Here is a 19,052-nt window from a genome sequence, read left to right as displayed (position 1 = left end):
ACTTCAGGCACTTTGGAGGGGCTTGAGGAAGGGGTTTTGTTGTAGCAGGCTGAGCTGCACGTGGCATCCGGACTGCTCCCCCCCTTCCGATGGCCCTCTCCATGTCTAGACAGTTCGTGGTATGCATAGTGGAAATGGAGCCCCACTTGCTGAGGGCTGCCAGGTTAACACCCTTCTGGCAGGGGCTGAGCCTGCAGTCTGTCGGGGTTTGGCACACGAGGCCCTGGGAGCTCCAGATGATGCTTTCCAAGAGCTTGGCAGGTCCTGAAAGGATCTCACCTTCAGGAACTTCCTGAGATGAGACGTGGTGGGAGCTGCAGGCTGTAGCATGGTGGGGTACAACGGGACATTTCAAGTAGGGGTCAGGATGTCCCACAGGCTGCTTGAGCTGTCATGGATTGGGAAGGGACATGAGCCTTTCCTTGTGCCCCCCAGATGAGTAGTATTACGGGACCAACATCTAGCATTTTTTAATGTCCTTCCCAGCAGGTCCAGAGAGTTTCCCTGTCCGGCCAACGCTGGAGAGTTTGCTGGCTGCCAGCACCCACATGCTCATGGAAGTACTTTCCACCCCCTTTATGGAAAGTCTGAAAACCATCCGGCTGCCTCGAGAGCTGAATCCCAACAAAAAGTACAGCTGGATGCAGAAGAAAGATGAGCCTGTGAGTAGCTCTCAGCGTTGCTGAGCCTGAAAAGCCGCAGTGCATCCATTCACCACTGCTTGCACTCCCAGTCGCCGTGTGCCACCCTTCTGCGTTGGGCAGAACTTCCCTCTGTGTTCCTAACAGCACACATGAGTTGGCATGGTGCGATTCAGCGTCCTCTCTTGTTTGTGAATCAACACCATTGATCTCAGTGGGACCCTCCCTAGCCCTAGAAGTGGTGTTTGAAATACAAAGCCAGCAGGAACTCATATGTTACTGCTTTGTTGGGGAGAATAAGTAAAGATAGTGGCAGCAGGGTTTTTCCTTTCTTTTTCTTTCCTTACTCTTCCCTATGGGAGACGCTGACAAATCATTTTGTACCCAGCAAGTAAGTGTTCCAGGAATATTTTGATCTGTGTTTTTAAATAAGGGGTAAGAGACTCCATGGATATATTTCACTCTGCAGGTTATTTCCCAGGGACGTTGCTCTTTCTCAGAGCTGAATCCATGCCCAGCCACTGAGCATCTTTGCTTGGCTGGTTTTGTTCCCATACCAGTCTGGGTCTGTGCTTGGTGGGGGCAAAGAGCGCTCTGCTCCAGTATCCGTGCACAGGGTGTCATGCCAGGATGCACTGTAAAGGCACCGCAGCCTAGAATGGGGACCAGGACGTGCCCTGACCTTCTCCACCCCTCTTGCTTCCTCCCCCCAGATGTACTCTATCAAATCAGCCATCGAGAACATGGATGCGATGGAGCTGGACTACAGGATGAGGCTGGCGGAGCTGCAGCGGCGCTACAAGGAGAAGCAGCGGGAGCTGGTGAAGCTGCAGCGGCGCAGGGACTCTGAGTAAGTGGCAGGCTGTGCACTCGGTCTGTTCTTTTCCAGCTGGGCACCTACCACTGCCTCTCAGTCCAGGAGAGAAAACAGCCTTCCATCCCTCCCTGTCTGCTCTCCTCCTGGTATGGCTCGCCAGAGCTTTGCACAACACACTCCTAGGCTATGTGACACACCACCCCATCACTGGTGAACGCAGCTGGGAGACCATTGTTAGAGACATCCTTGGCTTCAGCAGCTCAGTGTAGCAGTTTGGTGACAGGCGAAGGTTCTGGGTTGGCTCCCGTTCTTGCTTGCTTTCTTTTCATTTTTTTCCCTTTTTCTTCTTTTTGGATTTATTTACTTTATTATTTTTTTCCCTGTTTGCTTTTTTTGGTTGCAAAATTTGATTTTTTTTTTCTTTGCTATTTTTTTCCTTTTTTTTTTTTTTTTTTTTTTTTGTTTTGTTGCCTTGGTTAACAGTGAAGCGTGTGGTTTTTTTAAAGGGAAAAGCATGACGAGAAAAGTAGAAGCTTGGCGAGAAGAGGCCCTGGAAGGCCCAGGAAGAGGAAACTTGGATCAAGCGCTCTGTCGCCCATTAAGGAGAGAGGGAAGAGTGACAGCAAGAGTGGAAAGTAAGGCTGGAATTTGGGGAAGATGGGAAAATGGCAGGGTCGCTGCACAGGGTTGTACTCGGGGAAAGCATCTCGGATGCAGTGGGGTCTCGCCGTGGTGATGGTCAGGCAGGATGGTCTCACATCAGTGGTGTGGAAGCATGGCCTCACAGTGGGAAGGCAATGCCAGCTCATGTGTCTGTGTGTTGGCTGTGCGTAGGACAGGCAGAGTTGAGTGGTGTTGAGCCTTCGGTGTCGGGAGTGTGTCTTTGTGCCCTTTTAGGAGGACAGTGCAGTAGGGTGCTGTAGAGCTCATGGCAGGACTGCTGATGAAACTGGAAGGATAGGGCTGGTCCAGGTTTTCTGTTTTCTCGGGCCTTTCTGCTGCGTTTCTTGTGTCTTCACCTCCTGTTCCTCTCATCAGTGGGAGTTGGTTTAGCCTGGCCTCTTTCTTTCCGGTGTCTGGATCATTCTCTTCTCTGCTTTTTTTTCCCTCTTGTGCAAGTCCAACCGATCTCGTTTGGATACCTGGATTTGCAGCTGGCCATCTGACCATCCTTAGATGGCTCAGTCTCTCAAAAGGGAGGGCATCTCCAAGCTGCCTCCCTTTCCAATGTGTAGTTTTTGCTCATACCCTTTTCAATCAGACTCAGGTGCCCAGCTCCCACTGATTGTGTGCTTCTGTGAAGATCTGTCCTCTCGGTGGCTCTGTTTTGCTCCTCGTGTTCGGATGGCTGAGCAGGCTGGAGGCATCCAGAGGTGGCTGGACCTGTGCATGTGTGCATGCATGAGCGTGTTGGTATGCACACCCTTGTGTTACAGGGATGAAGGAGTGACCTGGTCTGGGAGGTGGAGGTGCACCCTCAGTATCCAGGGCAGGAGTTGTTGGTTTAGCTATGTACAGCAGTCAGCAGGGAGAGCAGAGGGGAAGGGAAGTGCTTAGAGGCTGTCGGTGGCTTTGTGGTGGCAGTGTGATGTGGGCCAGCAGGCTTAGCATGGAGGAGGTGGCAGTGAAAGCTTTCAGTGGAGGCTTGGTAGAGCTCTTCAGGTGTTGAACTATCTCAGCATCCATCAAGTAGTTCACGGAGGCAGCTGGGGAGCAGTGTACGACATGCTTCTAGTCTCATATTATTATTATTCTTTTATTATTTATTACCCTCTCCTTTCCCCACAAATCCTGGAGAAACACCAAAAACAGTCTGCCAATGCCGCTTGCAGTGGGGCCAGGCTTGTAAAGCAGATGACCTGCCCTTTTTGCAGGCTGGTCCTCATGGTGCCATTGTCCCTCCTTGCAGCCCTTAGCCCCTCCTTGCTCAGACTGAGCATCCTGGTGCCAGGCATGGTGGTACCTCGCTCAGATCTGTCTCTGCACCTAGTGACCATGAAAACAGAGGTGGGATAAAACCACCACAGCCAGCTCGACTGCCTAACCTTCCTCCTGCTGAGCTGTACCAGGTTGGGTGCTTTTTCAGTGGCTTTAACTCAAGACCCCAAACACTTCCTTTCAGAGACCATCTTCTGGGTCTCTGATCTGTGTACTGGTATCCAAGAAGGGCTCCCTGCCTCTCCTCTTTGATGGAATACGAGAATCAGGCCCTCACTGTGTCCAAACTGCTGTCACTTCATGGTGGACTTGGCTCCCATTAAGGATCCCCACTGTTCTAGGAGGCATTTTACCTCACTTTTGAGCTTGATGGGGATCACAGGGAGGAAAGCCCCCCCACCTTGACCCATCCTGTGCTTGGCTTGCAGACTAAGCAAGTCCTTGTTGCTCTCTGAAGACTCTGAGACTGGCGAGGGCATGAAGAAGAGGCACAAAGGGGCCCTCCCGGAGGAGGATGACGATGTGGAGAGCGGCAGTGGCAAGATGAAAGGGAGGAACCAGAGCTGGGAAGAACACGATGCTGCTCCCAGCTTCTCAAACGAGGTCAGTGCCCTCGTGGGGAATGAGGAGCCACAGGCCAAAAGCAGATCTTTCTCTCACATGGCCCGGTGTCGGCTTGCTTTGAACAACTCCTCCTGATCTTACAGCATCTGCTCTCAGTTCACGTGTGTTCAGCAGCTCCTCATGGGAGGGCTCTGTGCAGCAGAGGGGTGTTTGCAGAAGCTCGTCTTGGCTGATGGAGGTTGGGCCTTTCTGGTAATCAGTAGAGAGGCGAGCCCCTTCGAGCCAGCCAGGGCATTGCAGTGTTGTACTAACTCAGAATCCAGAGCAGTGGTTGTATTACTGCTCTGGCTGTTGAGGCAGAGGTGGGTGACTGACTTTTTGAGGCAAGAGAAGAACAGAGTGCAGTCTCTCTGTTTTAAATGCAGGGTTTTCCTTTGCTCCTATTGAAGCAATGAGATAATTACTGGAGCTTTAAGCTGCAGATGAAATCCAAAACACATACAGTCAAAGTACTGAATTACAGCTGCTGTTCTCTAGCTGTAACACATGTAAAGTAAACTTACTTTCTTTCAAAGCACAAGAAAATACAGAGAGAGAATGTAACAGCCCTGGCTGTAATGCAGTGGTGCTGATGCTCTTGCTGAGAGGTATCTGCCACCGTAGCTGGTTGCTTATATGAAAACCTGTATTTATTTGGCTGGAATTTGGGGTAAAGAAGATTTACAATCTCTGTGATTTAGGGAACAGCTTGTAAACCAAACTCAAACAAATCCTATAAAACAGAAAGTGTTGAGAAGAAAAGAACTCCAAGCTACGTTAATTTGTGAATATATTTATTTTGGAAGAAAACTCAGTCTTTCTGAGTTGTCTTTGACATTATGTATTACTTTATGAGGGTGAAGCTGCAGCATTTGCTACTTCTTTCTCCCTAGTGCCATGATGGGAGCAAGGATCTTCCTTTTGAGGCATTATTAATTGGCAGGCACAAGAGACTGAAATGAGGGTAGTGAAAAACCCTAGGGTCTGCCATGATACGTGCTTTGTATTCACCTGCGTCCCTTCCTTTCACCTTGACAGTTAAAGCTTAAGAAAAAGAAAGTACCATCGGATCAGGAACAGCTGGCCAGCAAGCTCGATAAGGCCCTGTCGCTCACCAAACAAGACAAACTCAAATCCCCCTTCAAGTTTGCTGACAGCTCTGGGGGGAAGCTGAAAGCTGGTGGAGGTGGCAGCAGGTACCTCTCTTCTCATGAGGCTCTGCCAAGTAAGGAGGAGAAGAAGAGCCTGGCCAAAAACCTGGGCCTGTCCTTGAAATCCACCAAGGAAGGTAAAAACAAAGTGTCTGCCAAAATGAAGAAGATGGAGGTGGGATTAAAAGTCAAAAATCAGCTGAAGGTTTCCCATTCACCAGCAATATCTGAAGTTAGCAGCTACTCCTATAGTAAGTAATCCCTCATTTATCTCTTGTTATGGTATAACCTGTTGCTTGGGCTTGTGGCAGGGGTTTCTGGCTACTTGGAAGTGGTCTTAGAGATGGGTCAGGTTTTGCTTGTGGTCGGGAGGTGACCTTCTCCTTGGCTAATCCATGCTGCTGCATCTTTGGGCTGAGTGTGAGATGTCCACCCAGCTTGCCCCCAGGTAGCAGACGTTGCTGTGTCCTTTCCTGGCTTGTCTTGTTCCAATTGGATCTGGGGAAAAACAGATCAAATCATGGCCTTGCTTTCAGTGTGAGTAGACACTCTCCATCTAGCTGCCAGATGAGTTCTCACTGCCTCTCCTCGGGAGGTGGCTAGCAGAGATAACTTGGTGAGTTGGTGAGGTTCAGCTGTGGAGGCAGGTAGGGAAGGCATAGTCTGCAGGGAGAAAACCAATGTCTGAAGGATCCTGCTGCCTTTCTGTGCTGTTGTGGCTTGATTCCTGGGTGGCTGTGTACAGCCTTCCCATTGGAATTAGTCTACTCTGTGCCATCCTGTGTACTGGTGCACTGAAAGTGCACCCAAGGCAAAGATTCCTGCAGACACCATTACAGAAGGAAAAGCCTGAATTGCAGATAGCATTAGGATGACATAGGACCAGCCATTGACAAGTCTTTAATGGCTCAGGCAGACAATGGGGCAGAGAAGCATGTGCAGGACTTGGAGTTTATGGTCTGAGGCTGGGTAGCTCACTTACATACTCATCTTGTCCTTTGCTTGCAGCTAATTAAGTCCCACGTTAAAGCTCTTACGGGGTATTCATATGCATAACAAATGTATGTGGCAGCAGTGCAAGACCAGTTTAGAAATTTCACTAATGGGGAACATGATGAGGTAGTGACTCCACACAAACAGATGTTTGGCGTGAAATCAGCCATTTACGTGGCAAAATAGGAGCCATTGTGTTCGTTGGACTTGAACACAGCCTTTGACTGGTTGTGCTTTACAAACCACCCCGTAGTGCTGCTCTTCAGCATGCTTCGGTCCCAGGAACAGACCCAGGCCTCCTCAGCTGGGAGCTCTGGAGCTGCTGGGGAGGTAAGCAGGGCAGAGGGGAGGCACAGCCCCTTGCTGGGAGATGCTTTCATAGTATTCTCACACTTGGTGCTGTGATTTCAAGATCAAAAACTCCATCCTGGACCCAAAGGGGAGCTGCTGTCCAATTCCCCTCCTTTCCAGCGAGTCTCCTGTTGTAGGACTGTGCCTGTGTCACTGCATGTATCTCAGAGCAGGAGGATTATTGTTACCGAGGAACCGACTGTGGAATGGCTCAGCTTTGATACGCGTCCTTTCAGCTGTGTGCCAAGTTCAAGGAAAGGGCCTCAGGCAGTCATTTGGTCACTCAAGCGTGGTGGATTTGGAGAGGCAGGTCGAGCATATGGCAGCACCTCCTGTGACTGGTGGGCTGCTCTTGTGGAGGAGGAGAGCGGGACCAGTGCCAGATGCTCGTGCCTCCTCCTGACCTCATGGTTCTCTAGCTGGAGTCCTGAAAACCTTGGGCATGTATCCAGAGGGTGAGCTGAGTATCCCATTCCCATCCATGCTCATGGAAGTGAGGTTCACCCCATCTTCTGTGCATTTGGGCTCTGGACCTCCTAAGCTTGCCACCCTTTGTTCCTTCCTCTCCACAACCTACACAATGGAGATGGGGAGCGATGTGCTACTGGGGGTGACAGTGGAGAGCACCTGCTGCTGCCTACATGCTGGGAAGGTCCATGTCCATAGTGTTGTGGAGTCAGCGGTGCATTCGTGAGCTGGTGTGTGACACTTCAAACCTGCTTCTGTCACATCCAGGGGCACCGTGTATTTCTGCTGCACTCATCTGATGCTGCAGAGGGTGGTTGTGTAAAACTCACCGCCTGCAGCTTGGTAAAATGGGTTTGTGGAGCAAGGAGCCTGGTCACTGTTCTGTTTTGGTGTCCTCTGTACTGTTGAATGTTTGGGGTGGTGTGTTTGGAGTTGGACGTGTTGCCCCTTAGCAGCTGGGGTTGCTCTGGCTGTGTCAGAAACCGTTCAAGGGAGTCAGTTTGTGTAGAGATGGGATTTAAGTAGGAGCATAGAACATAACCACGGCTGGGGCTGATTCGGGTTGATTGGCCAGTCGTTGTCATCGCTGTGTTTTTGGTGGCTGTTGTCACGTTGGAAATGTCTGTCTCAGCTTTCTGTTCCTGAGCTGAAAACAGGTCTTGGATGCTGCCATAGGGCAGAAAGGCTTGCTGGGTCTAGACGGAGAGTGTTTATTTCTAACCAAAAGAAGGAGCTGTGTATTTCTGTGTTTACTCAGCTCCCAGCTGAGCCTGTGGCTTGTGGCGGAGGCCTGGCAGGAAGGACACGGCAAAAAGCCCCTTCACCCAGACACACACAAACACAACCCTCTGACCCCCCCTGAAACCCACCCGGACCCCGTTCCCTGAGGTAATGCTCTTCCCACCCGCTTTGACTGCAGATACGGACTCGGAGGAGGAGGAGGGATCCCTGAGGGACGAGTGGCCGGCGCAGCCCCCCTCCGTCCCCAAGCCGCGGCCGCCCGGCCTCTACAGCACAGCAGCCAGGAAGGGCGGCCGGGCGGCCGGCGGCCCCAAGGCGGCCCCGCGTGGTGTGGCGGCCGGGCGGCCGCTGAAGGCCAAGGCGGCGGCGGGCCGCAAGCAGCCCTTCTGCCTGCTGCTGCGGGAGGCCGAGGAGGGATCTTCCTTCAGCGACTCCTCGGAGGACTCGTTCGATCAAGGTTACTAGCTTATAGCAAACGCAGCCCTCCGCCATGGCTGCGTGGGGCGGGCGGGGGGCGAGCAGGGGCCCTCAGGCCGGGGTCAGCCATTTTGATGGTCGCAGCCAGGGCGGCCATCTTTGTTCTTGGCAGCGTAGCCTGCTGTATCAGCCCGACGGTTCTTTTTTATCCTTTTTGTACCTGTATCGTTGTGATATTATTACCGACTGGCTCTTTTAGAGCTTTTATATCCACTGGGTTTTAGAGTTCACCTCCTCCCTACTTTCCTGTTCCCTTTCTCCCTTCAGTTTTTCCCTCACTTTCTTCCTTGCTGCCACCACCACCATTATATTCTTTTTTTATTACTATTATTATTATTTTATTTCTTATTATTTTGGCATGGACCTTGAAGAGGCTTTGGAAGGAGTCTATTTTTTCTTTCCCTTTTTCAGTTGCGTTCCTTCACTTTTTTATTATTACCATTCTTTTTATTTCTTTTACTGCCGGGATACTGTTGTGTGGCCGTGTGACTTGATGTTTGTACTGCGATTTTGGTATACCAAGCTTTATTAAACATATCGAGTTCATTTTTAACTAAACCTGTGTACTTGTCTCTCTTGCTGTGTCTCTTAGCAGGCGATTAGGTTGCCGCTTCACTCCATCCTGCTCTGCATCCCTCTCCTGCTCCCACTCCCCATGAGTAGAACTGGAATTAACCTAGTCTGGGTACTCTCTATTATTCAAATATCCCTGCTAGCAATTGTCGCTCGCTGCCTTTGTCCAAATCAAGGCCTCTCTCCCACCCCCTCTCCTTTTATTTCGTTTTTATTTTGCTCATCCGTTTTCTGTTATGTTGTTTATTTTAATTTACAGCTGTTTTCTTGTGCTCTTAGGCTCTCAAGGCAGGCAGGTAAATCTCAAAGGCTCTCGGTCCTCATTGCTGCTGTGCGTAAGGTCCCCTTTTTTTGACAGACTGACATATTTTTCTTTGCAGAATATACTCAGCAAGTTTTTATGCCTCTTTTGGGTGGTGATGTTTTTTCTGATGCCCGCACGTTAATCCGTAGTGCTCAAGGATGTGGTAATTACTGCATTAAATTTGACTGCAGTTTCCCTCCCCCCCCCTCACCCCAATTTTTTTTTTTGCCTTCCAGCTTCTTTTTGTCAGCCCGTCATTAGTACTTCAGTGGGAAAAGAGATTACTTGAGACTTTTCCTCCAGAGACACAAGGGGTTTCTGTTTTAGAGCGCACTCATTAAATAATAATCATGGGGAAAGGTCATTTTAATGAGCCCTCAGCTCCCAAAAGAAAGTAGCTCGTCTGGGCTGAATGCTAAGCAAGAGCATCCCTGGTTGTTATCGTCTATGTTACAGAGCAGAGCTGCATGCAGCACAGCAAAAGCCTTTTAGCGTCTCACACTGCTCAGACAGTTGTTAATTGAAAATGGGGCTGGGTAGTTTTGCTTTGGTTTTGTTATTCTTAGTTTTTGATCTTAATCTCCTCCACACACCTGTTTTTTCTTCCCTCCAAACCCATCCTCCAAAGAAAGGCAATTTGAGCTAAAAAAAACCAAACCAAACAACCCCAACATATATTTCAAACAGCAGAAAGATACGGAATGCTGATGTAGTTTGATGTGACTCTGGGCTGGACCCACCAGCGCATCTAAAAGAAAACTAAAAAGAAGTCTGGTTCAAAGAGATCAGATTTACTCCTCAGAGAACCCAAACTGTTGTGGGGCAGTGGATGTCGTGTAAGAGCTTGCCATATCTCCATGAAGAGTCTGCGTTACTTCCCTTCAGCTTGACATCTCTGTTTCTTTTTGCATCTTTTTCTTTGTTTTCTTTTGCTGCTGTTGGAAATTTTGAGGCTATCGGTCCCTTTTTGATGTGAAGTTCTTGAGTTTTTGGGGCTTTGCTTTTTGGATGGCAGATGGGTAACTTGGCCCTAGATTAGCTTTGTTAATTTCTTTTTTTCAAGTAACCTTTTTTCAAACACGGCTATCCCGGTTTTATGGGATAAAGTCTGGGGAACGGAGGGGGAAACGGGAGGAGGTTGGGAAGTCAAATGGGGAAAGGCATTGTAAATAAATCCCTCAGAGGTGTCATTTAATGGTGGGGAAACCAAAAGATGCAAAACCTCCGGGGGTGGGAGGTGTGGGCACAGGGGGGCGGTTGGGAGGGATTGCTGCTTACAGTTCTGTTTGTTCCTCAAAACGGTTTTTGATTTTATTATTATTATTTTTGTTTAGTTCTTTGTCAGAAACATTTCTTGAAGGGATATTTGGGTAATAGGGTTTCTAATGGCTTTCCCTGATACTAAACCGATTAATAACCTCAGCTTTTCTAGAAGTGCTCGCTTTCTCCTTGCAGCTGCTTGGCCAACCCTTTCACCCCTGCCCCTATCCATGATGCTTTGAATGTCTGTGTCGGTCTCTTGCATTTGCTCTCACGCTGCACTAAAGAAGCAAAGTGGTTGGCTGGTTGTAGGGCAGACACTTCTCAGCGAGGGTCACTAACCATGAACCTGAACCTTGACCATTGTTATGTAGGTAGGCAAAATAATTTTCTTTATGTCATCTGTCAGCCTCAGATGTTTCGATGTTACCTCCGTGAATAATGACACGTAGATCTTTGCATTCTCTTGGTTTCTTTTTGTTAGAATTTTCAAGATGATCGCTGTCCACTTTTCACTTTCCTCTGTCCATGTAGAGTCTCGCATGGAAGATTTGCTTGAGTGTCTGTGTTTGAGGACTCCAGAAATGCTTTCCTGTTTGCTGTTTGATTTACACATGGAGAACACCTTATCCGAGCAAAAAGGAATAGATTTAGGATAGATCCAAGATGAGAAGGCACAGAATTGCCTGCAAAGGCTCGGTGCAGCTGAAAGATTTCCTGGGCCACGATACAGACTGTTTGCTGCTGGGGTGGTGGGTGTCACAGCCCTGACACTGTGTTCCTCAGATGCAGGACTAGCTGCAGGAGAACTTGTTTTGTCTGCCTTGAGATAGTTGTAGGGACACACAGATTTCTTGCTGACCAGCACTGCTGTTAACGATAATGAGCAAAGCCTCATCCAGTGACCTTGGATAGGAAGCTGCTGGGAGAGGCTGACGCTATAGGGGGACCATAGAGGGGATGCCGTGAAGCTCCCATGGCCAAAGACCCATGTTTTTCTTCTCAATGGACTGTTTCCCTGGGGAGATGAATGCCTTCTTCCCCTCTCCCCCTAACTTAGAGGATGATTTTGCCCCTTTGAAAGAGATGATAGAATGTTTTTCTGCCCTTTTTTTCCAAGCACTGTGGATAACCATTTCCCTGTGCAAGCAATCTCGTGCAGTCATTGTAATATTTGAGCAGTTCTTAATAAGCACTTCTGGAGTCAACAGCGCAGCACACGTGGAGGAAAAAACTCTACAAAAGATGAGAATTGGTTTGTTTGGCATTAAAAATAAAAGTATAAATGAAGGACAATCTTAAATTGGAGATTTGGAAATAGGCAACCTCCAGAGTTCGGACCGATCACACAAATCAGATGTCAATGACCCAGGAGCTGTCTAAAGTCTGCCTGTACTTAGCCTGCTTTGTATGCTGTGGGCCTGCTTGGTGTTATGAAAAGATCATGCTATTTTTGTTTACAATGTGAAATGACTCTTCTAAGTGTCTGTTTTTATCCCCCCCCCTTCCGAAACCTTTCCTTCCCCATCCCTTCCTCAGTCTGTTACATCAGTCTCTACAAACCAAACTGCTTACCTGATCTCCGTTCATCCTCATTTATTCCTCTCCTACAGTAAAAATGCCATAAAAAAGAAAAAAAAAAAAAAAGCAGTGAGAAAGTTCAGTATCTTCAATTGATTTTGGTTCTGAATTTAATGCAGGTGAACATCTTGGGGGGGGGGGAAAAAGGAAACCTTTGACTTGAGCTTATCTGGCTTTACCAGCATCTCAGTATGACTTGTTGTTTGTTTTGGCTGCAGGATTGTATGCGTACGTGTGATTGGGTGTGTGGGTGTGTACACACATATACACGCTCTTCATGATGGCAGGAATGTTTCACTTGATGTGTTTTCTCCTCACCCTTGCTGGGTGTTTACAGAATTACAACCGGAAGAGAAGGGGAGGGGGTAGAAAGAAGAATAGGATATTTCAGTATGTTTTTTTGTCCCTCTGTTCATTCTTGGCAGGTGAAAAGATGAAGGCTTTGCTTGTGCAAAAGCATCTGTGCGTGCTTGGTTTTAAACCCATGGATAGGTTGGCTACAGCAGGAGTGGGACTCAGCCATGGCAGTGAGCTGCAGAGAACCAGCAGGAATATTTTTGCCACCAGGACTATGAATGTGGGGACTCGGTTTCGAAGTGGGTTTGGAGGGAAGCCCCAGCTGTGCTGTTCTGGTTTCATTCTGTCGTTTTTCAGGAGGAAGAGGAGCAGAGTGAGCAAGAGCTGTCCTTGTGGTGGGGAGGGATAGAGCTGTGAGTGAAGGCTGTCAGTGTACCCTAATGTGGGCTCCAGGCTGCGAGTTGAATCTCCTGCAGGTAGAAATAGAAGTGTTTTGCTAATAATGCTGACAAGAGACTGGCTCTGGTGGCCTTTCCATAGCGTGACACCGTATATTTGGAGGAGGTTAGAATAACTGCTGGGTGCGTTATTGCATCGTATGTTTTCTGTGGTGTGAGTAATGGCTGCTTTCAGCCTGCCTTTTAAATCTGCTTCACCTCGGTGCTTTTGAAATACAGGAGCTGCTCGGTGCCCTTGTGCCCTTGTGGTTGCAGAGCCCACGTTGGCTGGGATGGAAGAGGAGTCTTCTTTCTTTACTGCTCAGCTTACCTGGCTCTCTGGCACTAGCAGGAAGGGCTGCATGGGCTGATGTGTCTGATCTTACAGAGAAGTACTGAATTCAGAGCCCAGTTGGATGCATGGATGGAGTCTCAAGTAAGGGGCACTTGTTGGAGTAAGGCGTCCCACTTTGGAGAGCTGATAGAGGAACTCAGGCACTGTTCTGCTCCTTGTGGGCAGGTGGCTTCTGCATCTCAGAATAACAGAGTTCACCTGGATGTGTTTAATTCTTGGCAAAATGTGGTAGAAAAGCAACTCTTATGCCTCTTCTTGTGTTAGGGGAAGGAACCTGACCCTAATTTGTCGTGGATTGGGGTGTTTTTTTGCATGTGGTTTTTGTGCAAGGAGTGAACAGGGCTGTGAGTGTCTTGGTATTCACTGCAAGTTTGTTGGGTTAGCAGCAATTCTCTATCAAAAGGATCATTTGAGCCCCTGAGGTGTGGAAGGGCTTTCTGTGCAGCCAGCAGTTAGTATTCTGCAGCCATCTGATGGATGCTGTTTAAGAAGACGAAAGTGCGACCTGTTACTTCATTGGATAAAACACAATGATGAGAGCCCTGCTTTCTGATATCCTGCTATTTCTGAAGTCAGGAAAAACAACCCAAAGTGGAAAAATAACTCTTGTGTTACTGCATTTTTTTTTAACAACCAAGTGTCAAGAACATTTTTATCTATCCCTGAGGGCACCAGTGCAAAGAAAAGGATTTTCATCTTCGTTGCAGCTGATGTTGAAGGGATCTGGTTTCCTATTTGGGCAGCTGGCAGGGCTGGTGGGCAGCAGAGGCTGTGGGAGCAGAGCAGGGCTCCTGCTAGTGGTGGGAATCTCTCAGCAGCCTCAGGGATCTTATTTAAGCCTTTGTGTTTCCCAGACCTACTTTTTGCAGTTAGAAAGACCACAAACATATATATACAGACATATATATACATGTGTATGTGCTTGTGTGTGTGTGTGTTTGTGTGTGGTGTTTGTGCAGTGACTCCCACCAGCACTAACTGTGGATGAGATGGATTTAAAACTCATTGCCTTTGGGCTGATGGGCAGACCCTTGGGATGTGCTGTTGGGAAGGGAGCAATACCCCTCTCAGAGCATCTGCCCCATGTGCCTGCTGTGCACACAACGTAAAGGATAACCCCAGCCCGGTGCTCTGTGCCAGCCCAGGCTGATTTCTTGGCCATAGTTCCACATGGGGCTGTGGGCAGCTCTCTGCTTTTCCTGAGCTGTAGAGAGGGAAGCAAAAGGCACAGAGAGTTTTGAGGCAGAGCGTTTCAACACTCTCGTTGCCATCTCCAGTGCTAACTGCTGAAGCCCGCTCCCTGTAAATGCCATTTTCGCTCTTTGTGTCCTTTCATCTGCAGATACGATTTTCCTCTTTCTGCATTCCAAATCCATCACTTTCAAATTATTATTTCCCTCCCTCCCCCTCTTGGCACTTTTGCCTCCTGTCCCTTCTCCTCTCCATGTCCTCCTTGCCTCCTGCCGCGATGCAGGCTGATCTCTGGTATTCCCCTTCCATCCTGAGCTCTGGTTCTGATTACACTAATGGATTTTGTTACGGAGGAAGGAGTGGTGGGTGGGAGGGGAATCCCACAGCTTCAGGGTTGGGATTTTCGAAGAAGTTAAGCTTTTAATTCCTCCTGAAAGCTGCAGGGAAGGGGTGCGTGGCTTCCTTTTTGACACCTTGCTTTTCCCTTCCCTGCCTTGGATGAGTCCTTTACCATACCTTGTGTTGCCGTGTCCCCTATGGGTGGTGGTAGGCAGGGTGATGCCAGCTGTATGGCCACAAAGATGTGTGTGTCTGTGGCCAGCACCTTCTGGCTTAGCTCAGGGGTGGCTCAGTGCTGCTTTGGGGAGCTCAGAGCAGAGCTGTTGATTCAGGGTGGGGATGTGGCTGATGCACAGCTCTGCAAGATTTATAACAGGCCTCTTCTTTTCTGCGTGCTAGATTCCAGCTCAGAGGAAGAAGAGGAGGAGGACGAAGAAGAGGAGGAAGAGGTGGAGGACTATGGGACAGACAGCACCGACAGGCTTTCATCACCTGCTCTTGATGAGAGTGGCCTGGGCCTGCTAGCGAGGTTTGCTGCCAGCGCAATGCCCAGCCCCATCGTTCCCCCTCCGCTTTCCATCATCCAGCTGGAGGCCAAGCAGAAGGCGAAGAAGAAGGAGGAGCGACAGAGCCTGATGGGTGAGTCGTGTGCTCAGGGTTTGTGCCAGGGGAGAAGGTGGAAGGTTCAGGATCAGCTGTGCTGCAGGAAAGCAGATTCTTATCCGGACATGTCCTTGCTTTTGGCTACTTAATACTGAAGGCGGGTTCACTGTCTGGCAGGAAAAGAAGAAGCAGTCATGAGAATGGCAGTTGTAGCAGCTGCAGCTGTGGCTTCCCTAGGGGCAGTTGCCTGCGGCTTCCTCAGAGTTTCCTCTTTTCCTGCCTGGCAAACCCTTAACAGTCACGCTAACAGTGGGATGAGGTGTCCCCTTGGACAGAGTGCTGCTGCATTTGGGGGAAGGAAGCACGTGCTAAATGCAGCTGATTTTCAGCGCCCAAGAAAAGCAGAGACATCAAAACAGAAGAAAACTTGATTCTTAAGAATTCTTAACTCTTAAATTTGGTCATCCCATCCATGTCCCCATAGAAACTGGACAGAAGGACTCAAAGCAGGAGTTCCTTTGCTCATCTGTTTGCTGTGCCAGGCTCTGTGCCTCTGTCCCTGTCTCTCAGTTTCAGTGTTAGAAGGAACTGGAGTTTTATTTCATCTCCTTCCCATGCCCTGCTGCACAAATGCCCCTGGGTGACATCGTTCCCAGTCAGACAGATCTATATGGGCTCCATTTATAAATTCTCTATTAATATTTATTAAGTGATAATGGAATTTATAGCATGCCTCAGAATGGAAAATGATGTCTTCTTTGGGAGCCCAGCTTGTTTTAGCACCATTTCCATGCTATATTAGGCTTTTGCCAACTTGTTCCAACAGCCTCGCTTAAGAATTTATCGCCTTGTAACCTGCCCTCCTTGAAACTGGAAACATCTAGAAATTGTCTCAGGCAGCAGTGACGGAGGAGAACGGGTGCTGTAATTTCCAAAGGGCTTTTCATCTTGAGCATTGCCAGCTTTGATTTTGACAGCCTGGCTCTTTTCATGCTGGGGCTGTCTCAGGGGAGACTGTTTGGGTAGAAGAGGTGAGCTGCTTCCTGCAGGCTGCATTTAACCCAGGAAAGTGAGCATATTTAAAAGAGAAGGACTGAAATAAGATGCCGTCTCTCTATGCCTATGCCTTGCACATTTTCTTCTACCCATGCTGTTTAGTTGTGGAATTCCTTTCTTAAGGCTCTCCTGCACATGCTAGTTATCTTATGGAGCTGCTCACTATTGGCTTTTAGAATAACTTCTGTCAGCCTCAGACAGTGTCACACCAACAGTTGGGTGCTGCCTCAGTTTCCCTTCTGTCCCTGTAGCTGTATGATATTACTCTCCTTTATCAGGTTTGGAAGAGGGGAAACACTGTAGGTGGTCAACATCTTGGTGTTACTGCAGTATTTTGGGATGCTGGGTACTGCTGTGCTGAGCAGTGGCCAGTGTGAGGGGATTTCCATCTGCCACAGACAAAAGATCCTTTACCTGTTTTGACTTCATGGCAGTTATTTGAGCCAGTAAATATCTCTGTGGTGTCTATTGGCCAACAGGAGAAAAATAAGCTTGAAAAAGGTAGGGCTGGAGAGAAGCCCTCCCAGGAAGGTAGGAAAGTTCAGTATGTGGGGTTTGTACTTTCCTTAAAGTGAGCAGCTTCTTTTTGTGGAGGGCTAGAGAATGTTTTAAGGGTGCTAGGGTTTGTAAGTGGGATACAAGAGCGCTGTTGAACAGGCTTGACATCTCCTGTGGAGTCCAAAAGCTTCTAGCCATGTTTGGCTCCTCTCGTGCTCAGCCAGAGCATTGACTGATGATTGAATCTTTTGCATCTAGGGACGGAGTTTGAATACACTGACTCAGAGAGTGAGATCAAGATCAGGAAGAAGTCACCCTCGGGATTGCTGCGGGGGAAGAAGGGGTCTCTGGAAACAAGCAGCATCCCATCAAGCCAGACCCCAAGCAGCCTTGAGCCTGGGTCTGGAAGTGCTGACAAAGCCAAGCTTGGGTCTGAGAAAGGCCGCAAGCTGAAGAAGTTCAAGTCCCCCAAGGACTTGAGCTTTGAGTTTGGGCTGGAGGCCAGCGATGACGACCTGTGGAACCGGCGCCGGAGTGAGCGGATCTTCCTCCATGATGCCACCACATCCTCAGCCATGCTGACCCCCACGGCACCTGCCAGCTCCACTCCTGTCTCCAAGCCTGGGCGCTGTGGAAAGGGGGCTCCCATGAGTCCCAAAAAGGAGGGCAGCAAGGGGAAGGACAGGAAGGAGCTAAGCAAGGTGGGGAACATGTTCGCAGCATTGATGTGGGATGCTTGGGAGCTCAGGATGAAGGGAGGGAGGGTGATGGGCTCCACTAGACAAGTGAAGGGTTGAGTACACATTCTGTTTGGCTGCCCATGTCCCCCTTGACATCTTCACGGTGCCTTTGAAGGGCCTTTCTTGGCTGGTAGTGGCAGTGATCTTCTCCTGGTTGCTGACTCTTCCTCTTGGCTGAAAGCTCAACTGCTTTTGGCTCCAGTTCATATAATGATGGATCAGTGATAGTGGGAAAAGTTAGACAGGTTAGTTGTGGCATGAAGCCAGCTGGGATCTTCTTAGAGCTCTTTGAAGGAAGGGCTGATGGGCAGGAATTGCTCTCTGGGGTAATGAGAAACTCTTACTGAAATCTGTGAAGCTTGAATGCAAAGCTGGGAGACATAGAATGTCAGTGAATTGCTGGCTGACTGTGAATGGCCTGCTTTGCTCTACCCGTCTTCTCTATAAGCCTGGTTCTTCACTGATGGTGTTTACTTTTATTTTTGGCAGCGGAAAAAGGGTAAAGAAGCACCCTGCTGCTCCTCTTCCTCGTCCATGTCTCCTCCTGGCATCCCTAGCTCCCCATCTGATGTTCGGGTCAGCCTGGCCAATGCCCTGGGCTCCACCAAGAAGAGCAAAGCCAAGGTGAAAGCCAAGGAGGTTAAAAAGGAGGTGAGTTACTGGTTCTGAACTGCATGAGCTGGAAGGTGGTCGGCAGAGCCCTGCTTTTTCCTTGGACTGCTGCAGTACGAGGCAGGGAAGACACTGAATGCAAGCTCTGTTGGTGCACGACATTTGAGAAGCCTAAATTCCCAGGAAGGCTAGCAGGTAGAACAATGCCTGCTGCTACCATCTAGTGTTCAGTTGGGTTCATGCCCCAAATTAATGAGCAGACAGAATTTCTCTAAGGCATAGAGATGGGGGTGGAGGGAGAGCCTTGGGAAAAAGCAAAGTCCGGGGAGATGGTGATGGAGTTGTGCTCAGCGCTGGGTGAGCCAGGCCACCATTGCTTTCTGCTCACTGCAGCCTATCGTAACACACAGTACTGCATCTTCTCACATGATTTCTGAGTGTAACGCTTATGGTCTGTGTGTAACAGAAAGAAATGAATTGTGAGGCTTTGAGACAAAATAGGAATGGCGTCTGCTGCGTGTTTAGTGAAGACAGGCTCTTTGCAGAGGGGTGGTGAGCACAGAGCAGTGCTACAGCTGTCTGCTCTTTGGCACCTCTCCCAGCCTGCAGGAGTGAGATGTGGCAAGGGTATGTGAAATGGCTTTTGCTCAGCTGTCAGTGATGCTTGGCAGAAAACCCAGTGAAACAAAGATTTTTTTTTTTTTTAGTCAAAAAACAATTTTGGGTCTATCTGTTTGTCTCTCTGTGTGTTTTAATGTCATTGAGGATGGAGACAAGTTTGTCCCAATATCCTCAGGTTGGTTGTTGCTGGGGGAAGGTGAGATGGGATCAGAGTGTTGCTGGTTGGCATCCAGCTGACATGCTGCTTGCTCTCCTGCAGAACCGAGGGAAAGGAGGAGCTGTCAGCAAGCTCATGGAGAGCATGGCAGCGGAGGAGGATTTTGAACCCAACCAAGATAGCAGCTTCTCGGAGGATGAGAACATCCCACTGAGCATGCTTGTCGAGCGGCCACCCACACCAGGTGA

The 19,052-nt window shown here is 49.0% G+C and overlaps 1 protein-coding gene across 6 annotated transcripts in view; it reads left to right on the top strand.

Moving 5' to 3' along the window:
* The window catches only part of TNRC18 (trinucleotide repeat containing 18), a 46,856-nt gene that overhangs the window by 19,213 nt on the left and 8,591 nt on the right, over positions 1-19,052 (top strand). The window contains exons 11-20 of one of the 6 annotated variants that reach the window (XM_015876742.3): positions 490-662; positions 1,355-1,491; positions 1,965-2,093; positions 3,825-3,999; positions 5,038-5,401; positions 7,882-8,160; positions 14,917-15,156; positions 16,933-17,375; positions 17,904-18,065; positions 18,907-19,048. In XM_015876742.3, coding sequence (XP_015732228.2) covers positions 490-662; positions 1,355-1,491; positions 1,965-2,093; positions 3,825-3,999; positions 5,038-5,401; positions 7,882-8,160; positions 14,917-15,156; positions 16,933-17,375; positions 17,904-18,065; positions 18,907-19,048 — 2,244 coding nt within the window. Of the gene's footprint in view, positions 1-486; positions 663-1,354; positions 1,492-1,964; positions 2,094-3,824; positions 4,000-5,037; positions 5,402-7,881; positions 8,161-14,916; positions 15,157-16,932; positions 17,376-17,903; positions 18,066-18,906; positions 19,049-19,052 lie in introns of those variants that run through there. The other 5 variants (XM_015876739.3, XM_085513875.1, XM_015876743.3 and 2 more) reach the window with 5 other exon arrangements.

Source organism: Coturnix japonica, chromosome 13, assembly GCF_054131305.1.
Source record: "Coturnix japonica strain WE chromosome 13, WE-NBRP24, whole genome shotgun sequence".
NCBI lineage: Eukaryota > Metazoa > Chordata > Aves > Galliformes > Phasianidae > Coturnix > Coturnix japonica.
Note: the sequence above shows the minus strand (reverse complement) of the source record. Positions and strands in the feature narration are given on the sequence as shown.